General features: G+C 34.1%; 1 protein-coding gene across 1 annotated transcript in view; it reads left to right on the forward strand.

Moving 5' to 3' along the window:
* The first annotated feature begins 150 nt into the window (after positions 1 to 150).
* The window catches only part of LOC126829770 (C2 domain-containing protein 3), a 38,817-nt gene continuing 19,704 nt past the window's right edge, over positions 151 to 19,263 (forward strand). Inside the window, exons 1-26 of the mRNA XM_056102948.1 lie at positions 151 to 301; positions 1,232 to 1,421; positions 2,165 to 2,371; positions 2,893 to 2,969; positions 3,936 to 4,096; positions 4,426 to 4,663; positions 5,421 to 5,556; positions 6,310 to 6,457; positions 7,093 to 7,221; positions 7,392 to 7,568; positions 8,249 to 8,528; positions 9,390 to 9,588; positions 10,416 to 10,531; positions 11,010 to 11,128; positions 11,873 to 12,031; positions 12,632 to 12,818; positions 13,432 to 13,655; positions 14,409 to 14,526; positions 15,054 to 15,172; positions 15,558 to 15,659; positions 16,117 to 16,203; positions 16,437 to 16,621; positions 16,970 to 17,022; positions 17,472 to 17,606; positions 18,210 to 18,338; positions 18,883 to 18,977. Coding sequence (XP_055958923.1) covers positions 256 to 301; positions 1,232 to 1,421; positions 2,165 to 2,371; positions 2,893 to 2,969; positions 3,936 to 4,096; positions 4,426 to 4,663; positions 5,421 to 5,556; positions 6,310 to 6,457; positions 7,093 to 7,221; positions 7,392 to 7,568; positions 8,249 to 8,528; positions 9,390 to 9,588; positions 10,416 to 10,531; positions 11,010 to 11,128; positions 11,873 to 12,031; positions 12,632 to 12,818; positions 13,432 to 13,655; positions 14,409 to 14,526; positions 15,054 to 15,172; positions 15,558 to 15,659; positions 16,117 to 16,203; positions 16,437 to 16,621; positions 16,970 to 17,022; positions 17,472 to 17,606; positions 18,210 to 18,338; positions 18,883 to 18,977 — 3,816 coding nt within the window. The 5' untranslated portion in view covers positions 151 to 255. The remainder of the gene's footprint in view (positions 302 to 1,231; positions 1,422 to 2,164; positions 2,372 to 2,892; positions 2,970 to 3,935; positions 4,097 to 4,425; positions 4,664 to 5,420; positions 5,557 to 6,309; positions 6,458 to 7,092; positions 7,222 to 7,391; positions 7,569 to 8,248; positions 8,529 to 9,389; positions 9,589 to 10,415; positions 10,532 to 11,009; positions 11,129 to 11,872; positions 12,032 to 12,631; positions 12,819 to 13,431; positions 13,656 to 14,408; positions 14,527 to 15,053; positions 15,173 to 15,557; positions 15,660 to 16,116; positions 16,204 to 16,436; positions 16,622 to 16,969; positions 17,023 to 17,471; positions 17,607 to 18,209; positions 18,339 to 18,882; positions 18,978 to 19,263) is intronic.

Here is a 19,263-nt window from a genome sequence, read left to right on the forward strand (position 1 = left end):
ATATTTGTTTTTTTAACATAATAAGCTCAATGTATATTATAAATCACTGTAATTTGAACAAAAACGTACATGTTCATATAGAATATCCGGAATTTATCATTTTTTAAATAATCTCAATGAAACGAGACATCAGAAAATGGCGGACAAGTTTGGACGAATGTTTGGATGGTAACACAGTATTTTCAATGAAATGTGTAAAATACAAACTTAATTTAATTGATTTAAAAGTGTAAAAATGTTGGATTTGTTATAAACATGCCCAAGAAAAAAGGAAAAGTTGCCAAGACCTCAAATAAGCGTGGTATGTACCCTCTCTATTTGGAAAAGTGCCGAAAACCATGTTTGTGCATGTCAACAATGTTACAATGTTGAATCCCCATTGACATTCGGCCATAAAATGACATTCAGATTTTATTAGATCTAGCCTAATAGAATTTTCGATGAAATATTGCAACACAGACATTTGAACAATATTATTGTTTAAAATTCCTTTAATAAAGATATAAGTTTACCCAAAATGATGGAATTAACAAAAATAACAATCTGAATAGGCTATGACTAGACCTATAATAAGTATTAGGCCTAATTAGACTAAGTGACATCGCATATGATTGATTGATGGCGAACTTGTTCGAATAGATCTATAACCATATAATAAGCATAAGAATTCTGCAAATAAAGTATGCACCAAATGAATTAGAAAATATATGCAACAATAAGTGCAGCTTATTGTTGATTCTGTGGAATCTATATAACAAGAAACCATAACCATCAGATTAGTCGTATAGAATGTACATGTACAGTGAACAATTGGGTTGATTCCTCGATCAAAATTACTGATGGTAGCCCAGCTGGCGTGTTTGGCACATTCTGGTAGCTAATCTATGCTGTTCTTGTAATTTCAAATGGTCATCTCTCTTTTTTGCACTATTCACAAATAATTGTCATTCTTTTGAATTTTTACTGTACCGTTATCAAGAATGTTAATCAAACAAAGATCTGTAACAAGCCCTGAAGGTTCCTCTGTCACCATCTTTAAAGTGGCTTGAAGAATTAACCATTCCTATCAAAACAGTCATAAGATTTCGGTATCATCTTCAGATATGATGCTGGTCTGTCACCAATACTGCTGTGATGAATTTTGTATTTTTTATTGTCTGCACATAAAACACAGTGAACTTTAGTTGCATCATACATACATACATATATATATGACACATGAATATTTCAGGAGAGTCTTGGTCAGCTGAAGATGTCAAAGTTCATACTAGTCTGCCACCACAAGTTGATGGCCAGCTTCGATGTTTCTGTAAAGTTTCTGTTGAAGAAGTTATCTGGAACCGTAATATACTCCAACCCCCTGAAATTACTCAAGTCCGTATAAAATGGTGGGGTGAGTCAGGGGAAGGAGCTGTATTTAAGTAAGTTTATGGCCTTCATGAAAATTTCAAAACTTAAACAGGAGCCACGGTGGCTAAGTGGATAAGATGCTGGCTCGCTAGCCTGGAGGTCGGGTGTTCGATTCTGGCATTGGCCGAGAAGGTTCATCGGGATTTTCCGACGTGGTTTCCCCTTGTTAGTGGTGCAGGACAAAGGGCCTGACAAGGACAACTGTCTAGTCATTCAGATGGGATGAAAAACCGAGGTCCCATGCACGTAAAAGATCCCTTTGGCAGTTGGAATTCGATATGAGAGTAGGCGCCATAGTGCCACTACCTGGGCAAACTTTCCCTCATGGGACACTGTATGGCGTATGCCTGTCTTCATTAGCTCAGTCGGAGCAGAACAGTAGGACGTTAAACCCCATTTCATTTCATTTCCAAAACTTAAAATTCACGGCTTTTGGAAATTAGTTGCAACGTTATTGGATTTATTATGTTTTAAATGTAATTTTCAGATTCATTAGGTCATATTAGCAAGTTATTGAATTGTGGTTGGCTTTCATTCTGGATAAAGCTTGGGCTGTATCAGTTCTGGCACTTGAATATGAAGCTAATGAATTACTGAATACTGTGTAAATTTACATATATGTCTTATCTAATCTTATTTTTCAAATTATTTTGTCACCATTTATAGGGACCTTATACCTGTCAAACTCAGTGATGAATCTGAAAATTTGACTGAGAAAGTAGCTTAATTACTGATATTCAATTCTATCTTTTAGGCCTGTGGATGTTTTTCAAAATGGTCGAGGTAATTACTGTACAACAGCCAGATATCCTGTGAGATCAGGGTTAAAGCAGTTTACATCATACCTCAATGATATGGGATGTATGACACTAGAGGTGCTGACCAGTCCTATGGCCGTACCAGTAGGAGTAGCTGAAATATCTGAGATAGGATTGTTATCAAATCTGAGATCGATACATGGGTCAGTACAAGTTATCTTCAGTGTCAGTTGTCAGTGTTAGATATGGTATTGTCAAATACATGTATACAAGTACCTGTACCAAGTAATTTACGATCTGGTTAAAATGAACTCTTTACTTATCTTTTACATGAAAAGAATTGAGGAATACTTTAGCATCATACAGAATGTCTTTACAAAGAATATATACCAGAAGTTTTTGGAGTTCATTTGTTTAATTTCAGTTTTGGAAAACTTAAAATTTAGTGATTTCCAACTGGTGGACCCCTTGGGACATTGTTACAAATCTCTGAGGCCCGTAACGTCTGCATGTCAGCTTTTGAAATTCATTGTCCGTATACCAATAGTTTCACACTAAATTGTATTCAGTATCTGGTTGTCACAGACCCCCCTCCCCACATCCATTGACTTCACTAACCACCTAAATGTTTTTGCTGACCACTACATTTGTAAGTGGTCCATGGATCTCAGGAAGGGAAACACTACTCTATTATATAATAATTTATTATTTGTTCTGTTTTCAGTATTTATCCTGTTTTCTCACCAAATGATGATCAAATAGCAGAGTTAAAAGTATCAATAATGTTAGAGCCATTAATGGGTAAGTTCCTAGCCTTATTCAAATCATTTTATAAAATTTAAGAAATACATGTAACTATTAGGTCTGATATTTCTTTCTATTAAAGTTGTCAAAGTTTTTCCGATTTTTTTGGGTGATTTATAATTGAAAACAAACTCTGAGGAGACAAAACTATAGAAAACCCCGAGATTAGCTTACGTTGAAGTATTGAACAATAGATGTGTGGTAAGAGCAAAAATACAACTACTAGAGTGACTTGGGGGGGGGGGGGGAATAGTCAAATGGTTAGTGGGTACGCATTGTATCATAAGTTCTTTAATTGAGTCGGCTGGCGTGGTTTCGATTCTCCTGCTTGTACATGATAAGGAGTAGGGTCGTCTGGTCCAACGGTTTCCTCCCACAAATAAAGATCCCTACGCATAAGAGAATTAATGAAATAAAATTGAACCATATTTTAGTCCCGAAATGACCTGGTTCATGTCGAATGGACGTTAAACCAGGAAATAAGAAACATCAGAATTTTTCAGACCTGGACCTGGTTCCAATTTATCAGGATAACAACTGATGGAACTGATAATGATGTGGATGTGACTCTAGTCTCCATGATAACAGGATAAAATGCTCAAAATAGAAGAAAGTAATCTGAGTTTAAACATTGCTACATATGAATTTACTTGTTATCAATAGAATTACATGTCTTGTTTAATGATTTGTATATATTTTATAGAATCGTATGACAGTATGATATTATATTGCTACATGTACATAGTTTATAAAATCATATGACAGTATGATATTATATTGCTATGTGTACATAGTTTATAAAATCATATGGTATTATATTGCAATATATATTTAGTTTATAAAATCGTATGACAGTATGATTTTATATTGTTACATAGTTTATAAAATTGTATGACTGTATGATATTATATTGCTATATAGTCTATAGAATCGTATTATACATGTATTATGTATATTTGACAGAATCGTATGACAGTATGGGATCAATACCAACAACAGATATTAGTATGGAAACTTACGCAACCCAGGAATCAGCGTTACCCCATCGTGTTTTACCCGAACCATACTCACATCTGCCACCACAACCTGATGACGATCTCTTTATATCTCCAGCTTCACATATTGTAAGTTCTCAGATACTTTGGTGGTGGTACGGGTGTCGGGGAGATCGCTTTAATTACACAGTGTGTCATTTAGTTCTGCATGTAACATATCATTCTGTTTGTTCTAAATGTTTTAAAGTGGCATGGTTTCAGTTAAAATTTTGTATGTTTGAAGGAGAAGGATCAATGGGGGGATTGGTTGACCTACTGGTCTTAACATGTCTGCTTTAAATCATACAGAGTGTCATTTAGACAAAGTAGCATGGAATATGTATAGAATGTTAATAGAATCTGGTTTGGAGATTTAAAATTGGTATAGTTGATACCGTTCTAACATTCTATACTTACAGAATAATGATTCTAGAAGAGGAGAAACTAGTTCATCATTAAGATATGCGGATGACCTTCGCCAAACCTTGAACTATGACCTACCAGAGGTTAAAACAAAAGACATGCCAGCTGTATCTAGTGGTAGTACAGTATCTATAACAGCTAATGGAGAGGTTGTCACAACTAGAACTTCTACATTCTCTCCTCCATCTAAACACATTGTACAAAGTGTTGATTCAGGATTTAATTCCGTCAGAGGTATGTTCTCAGTTTTTGTTCTATATAGACCGATGTGAAATGTGGACATATATAGACGTTGGTTGATCCTTTGTCACAATGTCTTGTGAACACTCTAATTTTCACATTAATGGGGAAGCCATGCTGGCTCAGTGAGTAGACGTTAGCTCGCTAACCTGGAGGTTTTGGGTTCGATTCCTGTGTTATCTGGATTTTCCAATGTGATTTCCCCTTATCGGTGGGGAAGGACAGAGGGCCCTACAAGGAACAGTGTATAGTCGTTTGGATGGGATTAAAAAAAAAACAGGTCCTGTATACACATTGTCGTGCACATAAAAGATCCCTTGGCTGTTGGAATTCGATAATGCCGCTGTCCGGGAAAAATTTACCTCATAGCATACAGTATGGCATATGCCCATCTTATTAGCCCAGTCTATGCCGAACAGTTAGGTGTTAATCCCCATTTCATTTCATTTTACACTATTGAGACACAAAAAACCTTGAATATGAACAAATTTCTGTCTATTTCTTCTAGAGTTATGGCCCTTGTTTGGATGGGTTTGAATACCAATGTTGGATGGAATTCAATGAAGTGTAGGCAGAAACTCCACTTGCATTGTACATATGGCCATTGATAAGAATTTAAACCCCATTCATTTCCATATAAAGTAGGTTTGAGCTTGGCTCCTTAACAGTTTTACATAGTCTGTGTATAATATATGACATAAGGAAGCCATATTGTAATGTTATAATAATTAAAATGGTTGTATAATTATAGATACAGGACATCAAGGTGAATCAGATGTTTTATCTGTGTTATTAAATCGTGGTAATAAATTACGTGAAGCTATGATTGTATCAACTTTACCCAACTCCACATCTACAGATAATAATACCAAAGATATACAAATAAGGTGAGTTTTCTGTAATCACTCGGTTGTATGTTCGATAAGGCACTTTGATTTTGTGTAATTTTAGTAACATCGTGAAATTCGCGGGAACCACAGTGGCTCGGTTATTAAGATGCTGTCTCGCAAGCCAGGAGTTCTCGGGTTCGCTGTTGGTGTTAGCGGAGAAAGTTCCATGAGATTTTCCGACTTGGTTACCCCTTATCAGTACTCTAGGATGGAGGGCCTGACATTGACATTGTCGTTCATATGGGATAAAAAACAAAAAAACGAGGTCCCATGTACATATTGGCGTGCACAGAGTAGAGCCCTTGACTGTTAGAATTCGATATATAAGTAGACCTTAGCATCACTGTGTGGGTCAAATTTCCTCATAGCATACTGTATATATGGCGTATATATGGACCATAAATTTTATTCATTCATTCTTTAAATTTGCTGAACTCCATTATGTATTTGTCAGTCAATATAAAAAATTTCACAACTTAATCACAATGTAATCAAATTGATTATTTAACATTTAATCAAAAAATATCAATGGATTCAATTAGATTAAAAAGCGACTCATCCAAATATTTTACCCATTACTTAATATATTGTCTGAAAAATATACCGCATGTTGTGAGGATTGAAGATATTTTTTGGCCTATGTTCCTTTTAGAGATTCTACTTTCACAACATTGTAGTGTGCAAACCATTAAGAATACCTTAAATTACAATGAGAGGTTTAAAGAGAATTTATTACATTTTGTATTTAAGACAATCTTCCTCCAATGACCTGTTTAAAGATATATTGCCCAGTAAAAATATACTCCCTGTAGCTTCAACATCATCAGCTACTGACATTGATGGGGTCAATACTGTTGACCTTGTTGTTGGATCACATGTAGGAAGTCAAGAATTCCAGGTAAATAAATAATAATAGATATTTAAATTCTTTTAACATATATTTCCAAGACTGCGGCAAATTAACTCCTTTACTCAAAGTGTTTGTAATGGTCAGAAGAATCTGTGGAATAGCTATTTATTTATTAAACATACATCAGGCAAGAGCTAAATCTGCCTATTGCAGGTCTTTCTTTAGGCCTGAAATGTTATCTAAATTATTAATTAGACATTAATTAACTTATCCAGATTATAATCAGCTCTCGATGGCATCAGATTTCTCCGATTATAAATAGATTAAAAAGGTTCAGCCATATCTTGATTTAATTTAAAAATGGAGGAGCGAGACTTAGCTTCGAACAACCAGTACGGTGGTTGAAATTATTGCACACATCTTGTCAAACCTTCAAAGGCTAATATCTTTGCTCGCAATAGAGTAATTTGAATGAATTTTCCAAATTATTCATTTTGCATTATCTATTTTTGACCTATTATAGCAAGAATGGCTAACTCTTTATCTAAATCTTACATAATGTATCTTAAATATCCTAAAGAACTAAAAATCAAATTGGTGTGGCCATCTACTTGTCCAAATATTGTAAAAAGCATCCTTTGTTTTGTATGGGTTTAGATATTTCTATTTATTTTTAATTATAGAAGTTACAACAGATGGTAAATGGTAGAAGTCCAGGGTCAAGTTTCTCCAGTGACCCGGAAGTACTTAGTGATCCCTGTGACCCCCTACAGGAACAAGATATTATAAATGAACTCTTTTATAAATATTCTGTAAGTTGGTATATGGATTCAGTGTATTTGTGGAATGTTGAATAACGATCTTTAAGAATGTTAATTAATCAAGAGTATTATCCCATAACAAGTTTTGAGGTGTTTTTTTGTTGAAAGTCCAAAGTGTTAGTCTGGGTATTACTTTAAAAATTTTTTTATCAATTTTGTAGGAAAGTGATGGAAGTGCCTTAAGTGATTTTAGTCCAGATGAAGAAATCAGAGCCACAAGATCGCGATCTCGGACAAAGTCAGGAACTCGGTCAAGATCAAGATCTAGATCAAAATCAGGATCTAGAACACGGTCCAGGTCTAACTCTGTATCTTCATTAAAAGATGCTGGTAATGCAGTAAGTTTTTTGTGAATTAATTTTAAAAATTGGTTTAACAATGAAATAAAGGTCAGGAAATCACAGAGAGAGAAATGTGGTTTAACAAATGGTACAGTTTTAGTTCAATGATTCTGGGTATAGGGGTATTTAGCAGTAGAAGGGAACCGAAGAAAATCCATGAGGTCAATCAGACATCCTAGTCCTTGTCACATACAAATGCTGGATCGAAACCACGCCACTTGATTCATTGACAGACCTTATGATCTAACACCACCCTTAGTAAATCGGCAGCACAATGCAATAAAATTGACAAGACATAATTTTGCACCTTTCTATTTTAAAAACTAATTTCTTTCCATGGAAACACAAAAGATATTAAACTTAAAAATTTCTTCTTATTAGCAAAATATGCTATTTAAGTTGATATGTGTACAAAATTTCATAAAGATATCTTCACAGGGTTTATTCTCTGGATGGATTGACTTTGCCCATTTCAATATCCATCCCTTACCTTCGTTCATCGTGTGATGGTAATTCTATTTTCAGGACTGTTTGGCTTTAGTTTGGTTGGTTTAGCCAGTCACAGTAGCTTATTATTTTTCCCCACTGGTTTCTTCCATGTTTTCTATGGTGGCATAAAATTATAAAACATTCCTGCAAGAACTGAAAACTATTTTTTGTTAATTTTATTTTTGTAGAGACCAGCGTCAAGGAGGTCATCAGTATCTACAATATCAACAGCTCCTGTTTCAGAACCAGCAAAGAAAAAGACAACTACAACACGTTCAAAATCTAAAACAGGGACGACGAAAAAATTAAAAAGAAGAGGAAGTAAGAAAAGACTGGTTTCTAAATCGAGAAGTCGTGGAAGTAGTGTCAGTGATTTTAGTGATAGTGATATGTTAAGTACACCGAGATCAGAAACATCGCGGGTATCATTTGATATGATGGATTCTGATCTAGAAGATGCAACTCAAGGTTTGTTCACTTGTAAACTATATATTTATCCTGTATGTGTTTTCAATTTAATGGAAGGCTGTGTGCCTCAGTTAGTATGGTGCTATAGTTTGCCCATGTCAGTAATACAGGTTGGAAAGTCTGGCAAGTGAAATTATGTACTCATTTGGATTGGACAAAACAGAGATTTCATATTTACCATTTTTGTCATGTGAAAGATCATCTGAAAGTTGGATATTGCTACCTGGGCAAAACTTTCCTCATAGCACAATTTAGGATATTTGATATATACCAAAGTCCAGCCGTGTGCATGTCGGTGTGCACATAAAAGAACCCTTGACAGTTCGACTTCAGTAACGAATAGGGCAAAATTTACATTGTATCATGTGTGTGGTGGGGGGGTCTAGTGGTTTAATGTGTGCGTGACAAGGATTAGGGTCGCCTGTCCAACCTTGTGGGTTTTCTCCTGGTCCTCTGGTTTCCTCCCACTGCTAAAGACCCCTACGCGCCAGCGAATTATTGAAATAAAATTGAACCATGTGTTAGTCCTGAAATGACCTAGTTTGTGTCGAGTGAACGTTAAACCCCATTTCTTTCTCTCTCTGATTTCCTCCCGCTGCTAAAAGACCCCTGCGGTGCAAGCAAATTTTTGAAATAAAATTAAACCCATGTGTTAGTCCCGAAATGACCTAGTTTGTGTCAAGTGGATGTTACACCATTTCTCCCTATCTCACTCTTTACCTTGTATCACAATGTCGTGTATACACTTCTTCATTGGACTGGTTGATGTAGAAAAGTAGGATGGTAAACAACATTTCATTTCTAATAATATTATTGTCGAGTTAAATATTTAAATTGTATTTAATGTTGATATTTTTACAGATGGACCAGTGGTGAAGAAAACTATTGATGGGTTGAGTGTTGAACGTTTGACCTTATTAGGACGTGTACATGTTGCCAGGGTTACTATTGATAGTATAGATTTAAATGAATTAAATAGTTCTATAGTTAGTCGGAAGAGTAGTAAATCTGTGAAATCAGGGAAGCCACCAAGACCAGCATCAAAAACTAGAAAACATAGGTAACAATTTACCATTCTTTTTTGTCACACGGAGAAAGCAGGGGACTTTTGAAATGGTTTATCTGTCTGTCTGTCAAATTTTTTGGAACGCAGTAACTATGCTTCTAATTGAGATAGAATGGTTAAACTTGGTGTAGAAGCTCATTTGGTGAATTTCTTGACACAAGTTTGATGAGCATTTTGTAGTTGGGCAAAGCAGAGATAATCAATTTAATTTCTTGCACCCTGGTGTACTTTAACTTTGATTATAGTTTAGTGAGATTGATAAAACTTAGTGTATTGTTTGGTCAATGCTTTATTAAAAGAAAAATTTCTGATGAAGGTGGAGGACACAAGTTTCACTGTTGGCCTATTCTTTATACACTAGAACCCTTATGTCTTGTAGACCAGGGATGCTATTTCGCCGTATATTCCGGACATAAACTACACTTTTTTTACAACTTTGACTATTAATATGCCCAATCGGACATCAAGATATGGTGAATAATATTCAATTTTCCAAAATTATTTAACAATACTCAGTATACTCAGTATATTACTCATCTCGATTATCGTTGATAATAGGCTGGATTAATTAGGTAATTAAGTGATCAACGTATTTATCGTGTTATACTGTCTATACACACCTACCTTAATTAACTACTTAATCTGCCTTGATTGACTGACTTAATCCTTTGTAGAGAAATGCTAGTACTGTTCGTTGTAATGCTGGAACCAGCCTAATATGGAATCCAACACTAAACCAAACTGTGCTATTTTGAGGTTTTAGTATCTTTGCTTTATTTTTCTCATGTTCTGCTTAAATGTCATTTGTTTATATTTTTCAGTACATATTTTATTGAATATCAGTTTCCTGTTGTAGCTACATCTAGAGATAAATATTCTCCTAATACCATGGCAACGGAGGTCATGAGAGTTGCTTCAAAGAATATTAAAGATGGAGGTAGGAATATGGGGGTTTATTGATTTCGTTGTTAGGGATGAAGGCCAAGATCTATATGGGGATACTTGATTGAATTTTCTGGACTTAACTTCTCTCGATTCCTAGAAAGCTGTCAATTGAGTATTCACAAGAATTTCGGTGGACATGACATATTATCTTGACCAATCCATATAACTAGAACATTTGATTCTGTTATGATTCTACTCTCACCACATCTGTGTTCGGGCCTAGCAGAATTCTAAATGGCATCAGTATTTTTATTTTGTCACTCAAAATGTGTAAAATATATTAAATTCTTGACTATGATTGAGTGACAAATCTGAGTAATTCTTTAAGTAATTTTGTATCAACCGGGACCATATTTCTAAAAAAAAAAACCAAAAACCCAAGGGAATCATAATTTCATGAAATGTATATTGATAGATGAATTTTGTTTTATTTGAAAGCTATATATAATATTTGACATTATGTTTTGTAGTTGTATCTTTCAATCATCGGTCTGTGTTTCCTATCATGTTTGATGGAGCTTCCGTTGATAAATGGTGGAAATCAGCTCTAGTCTTTAAAATATTTGCTCGAGAACCAGGACAAAAAACAGTAAGTAATTCTTTGCAGACTTTTATCTTCTCACATTTTTTAATGTCCACAATTTTTACTGCCCATAAACCATTTTTTTTTTCAAAATGATACTGCCACTTACATGTTTATTTTTAAAACAATATTTTATTTAGATTTGCATCTGAATAAGAAATGAAATGGGGTTTAACGTACTACTGTTTTGCTCCAAACTGGGCTAATGAAGATGGGCATACCCCATACAGTGTGCTATGAGGGAAATTTTGCCAGGACAGCGGCACTACGACCTACTCTTTTATCAAATTCCAACTGTCAAGGGATCTTTTACGTGCATGCCAATGTGTACACTGGAAATTGGTTTTTCATCTCATCTGTATGACTAGACAGTATCTGAATAGGGAATAGGCATTAAGCTATAAATGTATTAGGTTACACTCTCCTTATTTATACAGTTTATGTACAAAAGACTTATTTTCATCTTGGACAGATCCATTTCCTGATCTTGAAAAGGAAATCTGGTGTTATTTTATTTTAGAAATAGTCATATTACCAAAAATACCATTTACACTTTTTGAGTAATATTTTATTACTCAGTTCTTAAGAAATAGACACTGAAAACAAATCAGTTATTATTTTAAAAATGTTGATAATGTAGAGAGGATTAAAAGCAAATTACACATATTGATGAATTATCTTTATTTTAATCGACACCTATTATTATTTTATAAATTTGATTAGGACTGACGGTCAAAATCTTTATTTTAGCCAACACCTATTGGAAGTTGTGGTCTACCTTTGAAAAGCATTCTCCGATCGGATGGATTGTTCCTGAATAAAAGTCTGGAAGTCCGAGAGACAGGGAAGACAGGATCACAGATTAACGGATCCTTCCGAGGATCTGGGACAGTATTAGGTTATCTAAAGGTAACAAGATATTTTCACTAAGTTGGCTTATTAAAAACGACATACTGATGTATCCATTATTGGTTGTGAGTTTTATTGCCTGGCAAACTATCTTTGATACTGATGTAGCTATTTGTGTGTATAATTGGTTGTCATGTGACTTGATTTTGTGTTGGATATTATTCTTGTCAAGGTTTCTTCTTTTTTTTTTTTGATAACTTTTTGATGACTTAATCCACTGAAATTGATTATTTATCATTTTAATTAAGAAAACAAATCTAAAATATCGATGATAGATTATGGTTAATGGTTAACATGTACGCCTTGGATCAGAAGACATGTCATCGAAACAAGTGGCGTGGTTTCGATTCACCTCTTGTACATGACAAGGAGTGGGGTCGCCTGTATAACCTCGTGGGTTTTCCCTGTGTCCTCCGGTTTCCTCCCACTGGTAAAATATTTATTGAAATAAAATTTAACCATATGTTAGTACCGAAATGACACAGTTTGTGTCAGATTAAACTTTCACAATATTGTACTTTGCAGTGGATAGAAAATCCCTTTAATGAAAGTCAACGATTAGAATTGTTTGGTAATATTTTCTAATATTGTATATTTCAGGCAGGCGTAGAACTGGCTTCTGATCATAAAGATTTTGCCACAGCCTTGGCGAGAACAAAGATTGCCGAAATATCTGGCAAATCAAAGATAATCCCCCTTCCACAACCCACTCCTCCTCCCCTTCCTCCAGTCCCATCAGACAATATTATATCAGATTTAGCGAATCATATCAAACAACGAGAATTAGGTACGTTAAATATTAATATGTTCTATTATTCTTATATACATACATGTATACAATTCTATGAAATACCATTACTGTTTATTACAGGGCGATGTTGTGATTATTATTCTCAGGCAAACGAGGAGAATCCTAATCAAAATTCGCTATTAATAAACATTCCATCAATCTGATTAAAATACAGATATATATTTCATTTTGTTTTTTTTTATACTTTTGATAGCCTACATGACATGACGATTTGACAAGTTGTACTCGAAGGTCATGTCAGGGGTCGTACGAGCTGCTTTTGACCCTATGACGTCAGACATTGATTAATCAATCAGCGTTGACGTTTCTAGTGGTTTACCCACTGTTCTGTGCATGGCATGGCAAGAAGTCGCCATAACAGACTGTTTCATTGGCTAATCCCTCAGTTCAACCAAACGTCAGTAATGTAACAACTCTTCCAGATCCTGGTGTAGTAAATACCAGTAAAACAAAATTTTGAACTATAAAAAACAAAACGAAATAGGATCTGGGATTTCAGTATACGGTGATATTTGATATAGTAACATTAACAATGATAACCCGGATAAAGACATAATTCATTCAATATTTTACATTAATTACATTTAAGAAGAACGCAACAAAGAAACCATAGTAACCTCCCAACCGTCCAACCAAATGCAACAAGACATTCCAGAAAATATTCCATCGACCAATCAAAATATCCCACCAGCTGTTAATCAGTATAGAGATGAGAAAAAGATAACCAATCAGAGTGAGCCTCAGAACCATACAAATCAAGCAGTGTATCAACTTCCATTGAGAAATCCAAACATTCCATTAGGTGAATGTGAGGTAATGATATGGTTACAAGTCTAATATTAATCACATTTCATAACAATTAAAGATGTTGTGTCATTAAATTTTAGGAATGAAAATGCAGTGAGGATTTAATTGCTTAGCTTTTAAATTGTGAAAAGATAGGCTTCTGGTATCCAATATTTAAGACAAAATGAAAATTTTAAAATTGATACACAAATTGTGTGCCAGAATGCTTTCAAGCACCATTTGTAATGAAGCAACCCAATGAACAAGGCTAAACATATCCCACAGGAGAATAATACTGGTGTAGACTGGAATAACCAGATGCCAAAGACTGCCATTCGGTTTGGACTCTATGCCGAAGATAATTGATTAGAAATTACAGTAAAAACAGAAACGATTGAATGTAAATCAGTTTATATACAAAATCATAGTACATTATTATATGCGTTGCGACCAATTTGTGTACATTTCTAGGTGTCAAAGATAACAGATTTAGCTCCTTTAAAAAAGATCAATCAAAAGTATCTGGATTGGCAGTTCTCCTATAAGTGGCTTGGAGCAGAAAGGCACCGATTGAAATGTTTTCTGATGTTACAATATTTCAATTGGTGCTCATGGGAGAACTGCCAATCCAGATACTATTGAATTCAAAATTAATTCAAGATAAGAAATGTTTCAGAAATTGCAATTAGTTTGAAAATTAAAAAAAATGAAAAGATGTAAAAACATTATAAATGTGCTTCTTATAAATAAGTTAACTAAAATAAGTGTTTTTATTTGCAGACGTTAACATTGAATATGATGTTATATATACCAGACGGACGTAATATGACATCACAGGGAATTCCCCCTCTACATGTAGTCAATAAACGACCAGTTATATTACACCAACAGCAGACAGGTGAGATATTTATTGTTTAAAACACGGTCAATAGAATGGAGTCAAAATAATCATTTCCATTGGGCTAAGTAGATGTATCATGGAATTAAAACGAGCCAGTATAACAAGGCATGGAATGTATAACTGGGCATCTAGGGTTGGGTGGCCGATTGTTTTAATTCCTTTGGATGCAGTTGATTGGGAGGCTGTAAGGTCTAATGCATGGACTTTAGATCATAAGGTATGTCATTGAATCAAATGGCAGGATTTCAACTCATGTGACAAGGAGTATATGGTCGCCTGCCAAACCACATGGGTTTTCACCAGATCATCTTGTTTCCTTCCACTGTTAAACCCGTATGAGGTACCAAATTATTGAAATAGAATTGTATCATTGGTTACTACCAAATTGAGCCAATTTCTGTTGAGTGGACGTGAAACCCCAATTCTCTCTCCCTTGGCCTACATTGATCAGTGCATGAACACATGAATAGGATGCCATATTTTCCAGCTGTATTGGTAACATCATATGATTATTATATTTTCAGGTAATCGTGATTTAAGTACGCGAAATACGTATTTAGTTTGTCGTATGTTTTGGTGTGATGATGCCGTTACATCTAATGTTTGTTGGGGTACAACTCAACCCAACTATAATTTTCTACAGGTAAGATATTTTATCACCTTATGGTGTCTTGAAGACTAACGGGAGACAATCAATATATAAAATACTGCCTTGATTATTTCTGAAAATACATTGCTGAAGAGGCTATGTGTGGAGCTTACAAATTCCCTAAATTTATTTGGGGGTGGGAGGGTGACCTGTATACCCGTGATGATGCAGGGTATGGAATGTAAGGATTTTACGAATTCCCAAAATTGATTGGGGAGGCATCTAAACACTTTGTAGACTCAACGTCCAGCTTTGGAGAGACAATTTGCTGAATGTATTTGTAGCCATAATTCTGATAATACATAGAACAATAACACTGATTTCCTGGTCATATAAAAATGTATTTAAGAAATATTGAAAGACATTTATATGATTATAGGTGGCGCCAGTGTTAATTACTCCATCTTTACTGGAGAGAATGAGAAATAATTTTATGGTAATTGAAGTTTGGGATAAAAAGACAACAGCAGAAAATGACAAGGTTGGCATGACATCTCTTATTGATTTTATAATTTGAGTTAATTTGGAAAAAAAATTTGTATTTGTAACTGTGTAATGGAATTTATAAAACAAAATTCATTAAAAACCAAATATTTTGAAACATGGCAATTTATGATATTCTGATTGTTTCACTATTGTTGTTCAGACTAGAAGGTACAAAGTAGCATGTCGGATGTTTTAGTCACTGTGTCTCATATAACTTGATGATTGTAATATTGATACTCTAATAGTCTCTTACTCGTTCGAAAGGAACGGAAAACCGAAGTCCCATTTGTACCACCGGAAGCACATTAATGATTCCCTATAGTTGGAAATGAAAAGTGTGGGCTATAGTATATGCCGGTCTTCATTAGTCTGGTTGATGCAAACCATATTTCATTTCATATTTAGTTGTATTGGTATATCAGGTAATATTTACACTTTTTTTTATGTTACAGCTTATTGGAATAATTAAACTAAGTTTACATCAGTTTTTTATGTCGTTCAGAGAAAGAAGAATAGCTAATGCATTAATTAAATCACAGGTTTGTTTTGTTTTTATCTTTAAGTAGCAGTTTGCTCATTGTTTAATTTAGAAGCCACGGTTAGTACACTTTATTCCTAGGAGAAAAATAATGATTCATTCCAAAAATATTATGAAGATATTAAACTCACTCTCTCTGTCAGATTGGGATACCCCTTTATTGTATTCTACCTCATAACACTCTTGGGGAATAAATTACTTATATTTGTAAGATTGACTAATTGTGTATTTTAGTATCCAGTTGTAGCTGTTGATAATTATTTACCAGTATTAGATCTATTTACTGGTTATCAGTTCGGACAGATTCATGTTCTATTAGCAATGGGTACAGCAGAACAAGTAGCATTGTTACAGAGGCAGAAGATGAATGACAATGATCTAATGAGTGTACCTGAACGACCAAACCATCATCTAGAAAGGTAATCATAATACCCTTATCTTTTGACGGAACCATTTAATTACCTGTGTCAACATTCAGGTTAGCCGAATGCAGCCTTCCTAGAATTACTTCCATTATAATCAGACAACTTTCTTTGGTTTGTTTACTTTCTGTTTGACATTTTGACAGTTAAGAATCGTACTGATTCTTCTTGAACAATTAATGTGATATGTTTGTTTTAAGCACAAGTTTTGGAATTTATGGAAGGATCTAATAGCATCCCTTTCAAGAACTATAGAAAAAATAATGGCCCGGTTGTTCTCAAAATTATTTGGGTGTAGAGTTTTGTTGTTTATCCAAAGATATATTTTTTTTTTTGTACTTTTAGGGAAGATATATTTAGTAAAGAAGCCATTATGAAGTCAGATCAAGTCAATACAGGTAACTAGCATTTATTTTATCAAAATTTAGTAACAGAAATGAGGCAGATTTCTCCTCAGAAACGTTAAGGATATTTTATTATTAAAAAAGCAAGTTGGAGAGTGGAATTGTAAATAGAATTTGACAAAAGTTTTTTGTGCAGTTGTACTATTTTACTATTTCAGTTAAACATTGTTTTGAATTATCTATCTGGTTTATATTTTCAGTTAAATATTAAACATTGTTTTGAATTATCTATCTGGTTTATATTGTTTTGAATTATCTATCTGGTTTACATTTCAGTTGAACATTGTTTTGAATTATCTATCTAGTTTATATTTTCAGTTGAATATTGTTTTGAATTATCTATCTGGTTTATAATTTCAGTTGAACATTGTTTTGCATTATCTATCTAGTTTATATTTTCAGTTGAACATTGTTTTGAGTTATATATCTGGTTTATATTTCAGTTGAACATTGTTTTGAATTATCTATCGAGGGTATAAAAGATTTAAAGTTATTTGAAAATATGATATGGGGTGAAGCTGATTGTTTCATCCAGTATCATTTTCCTACACAACTAGAAACAGATGGTGTTAAATATCGTAAGTTGATCAAAATTTACTTTTTTGATAACCGCATTTCTCAACCCTGGAGACTAAAGGGAGACAATTTGTTAGGAAATATTCCAGTGCCAATCCATCTATGAGAAGTGGTCTGACACCTGTCACATAATTTCTTGGTTGTCGGAAATTAAAGATGTTTTTATCAGAAAAGAACAACAAACTAGATTGCGTTTCGTCAAATATTTCCGGACTACAAATTGACTGTCAATGAGACATTCCGGGGCTAAAATGGTGTTGTTTCTCCATAGTTAGGCGTGAAGCCTTAATCGGAGTCAGTCTGAATCGCTACAGCAAAATGGACGTTTACAGTCCACCGGCAATTTCATATACAGTAGAATTTGTATGAGCAGCCACTCCTATTCAGCGACATCTCCTTGTAAGCGGTCACGATAAATTCCCCCCGTAGAAATTTCCTCATTGCATACTGTGTGGCATATGCACATCTTCATTAGCCCAGTTGGAGCAGAACAGTAGAAAGTTAAACCCCATTTCATTTCATTTATTACTTACAATGTCTATGTTTGGGTTTGTCTTTTACGTTTCTGTTGATTATTTATGCTTGATATAAATGTTATATTTTAGCCACGCCTACTCTACGATCATATAGAACCGGTACGACGTTATGTATACCTGATCCTGTATTTAATGATGGTAACAGACATCGTATATCATTACAACAAGGTACACCAGTACAGAGAGAACTACTCACAGGTATTCTATTATTAATATATTTTACTCTCATAGTTAGCTCTTACTATTTTATCAATAAATCAGTTTATAATCTTTAAACCAAGAATTTGTTTTCTTGTTGTGACACGCTTAAAAAAAAAACTCCACCAATTCAAGTACAAATGACATCAAGCTTGGCATGCTGATTTTTGGGCCAACTGCACATCAATTGACTGATTTCAATTTGTGATATAATGGCGATAACGTCATGGTCAGTTTGTTTGTTATTCATATGTTACGCTCGCCACTTTCTAAAAAATATTTAAGATGTTTTTACACATAAAACTGTAAATATAACTGTATTTATTGTGTTTTAATTTTAAGTTTGTTCAAATTCTTATTTTATGACATGTAAATTGACTGACAGGTAAATACTCCAGTCGGTCAATTTCATGGCCTGTCAGTCAAATAAGGATGACACTGTCTTGGTCTTCTTGCCAAACTAATGTCATTGCTTACCTTTTGGTTTGATGCTATATTCCTATATTTGTGTTTATTCAATAGCTACATGTATTTGTATTTTAAGCATGTGCTAATTCTGGTGGGGGTAGCGGTGGTTTACCGTTTGAAGTTTGGTGTCGATATTATCATCCTAATGTACGAGATCAAGTCATAGCTAAGGTCAGTATTATAATGTATTATATATTTCTAGTTGTCATTTAGTCTTGATCTACATATATAAGCTTTATCGTTCAGTAATGTTTCAAATGTAAGGAATTGTGTTATTGTGTAATACAGTGATTCTCAACCATTGTGATCTTCCTAAGTGTGCCGCCAAATTTTGAATGGAACACTATGAAAATTGTAAAACCATATGATTCCCATTGAGTATTCACTGGTGTCTACTGTAAAGTTCTTTAATTAGTTTTAGTCATTTTATGTGTCTATGACTAGTCGCTGTCTATGT

This window comes from Patella vulgata, chromosome 8, assembly GCF_932274485.2.
Source record: "Patella vulgata chromosome 8, xgPatVulg1.2, whole genome shotgun sequence".
NCBI classification, from domain to species: Eukaryota; Metazoa; Mollusca; class Gastropoda; family Patellidae; genus Patella; species Patella vulgata.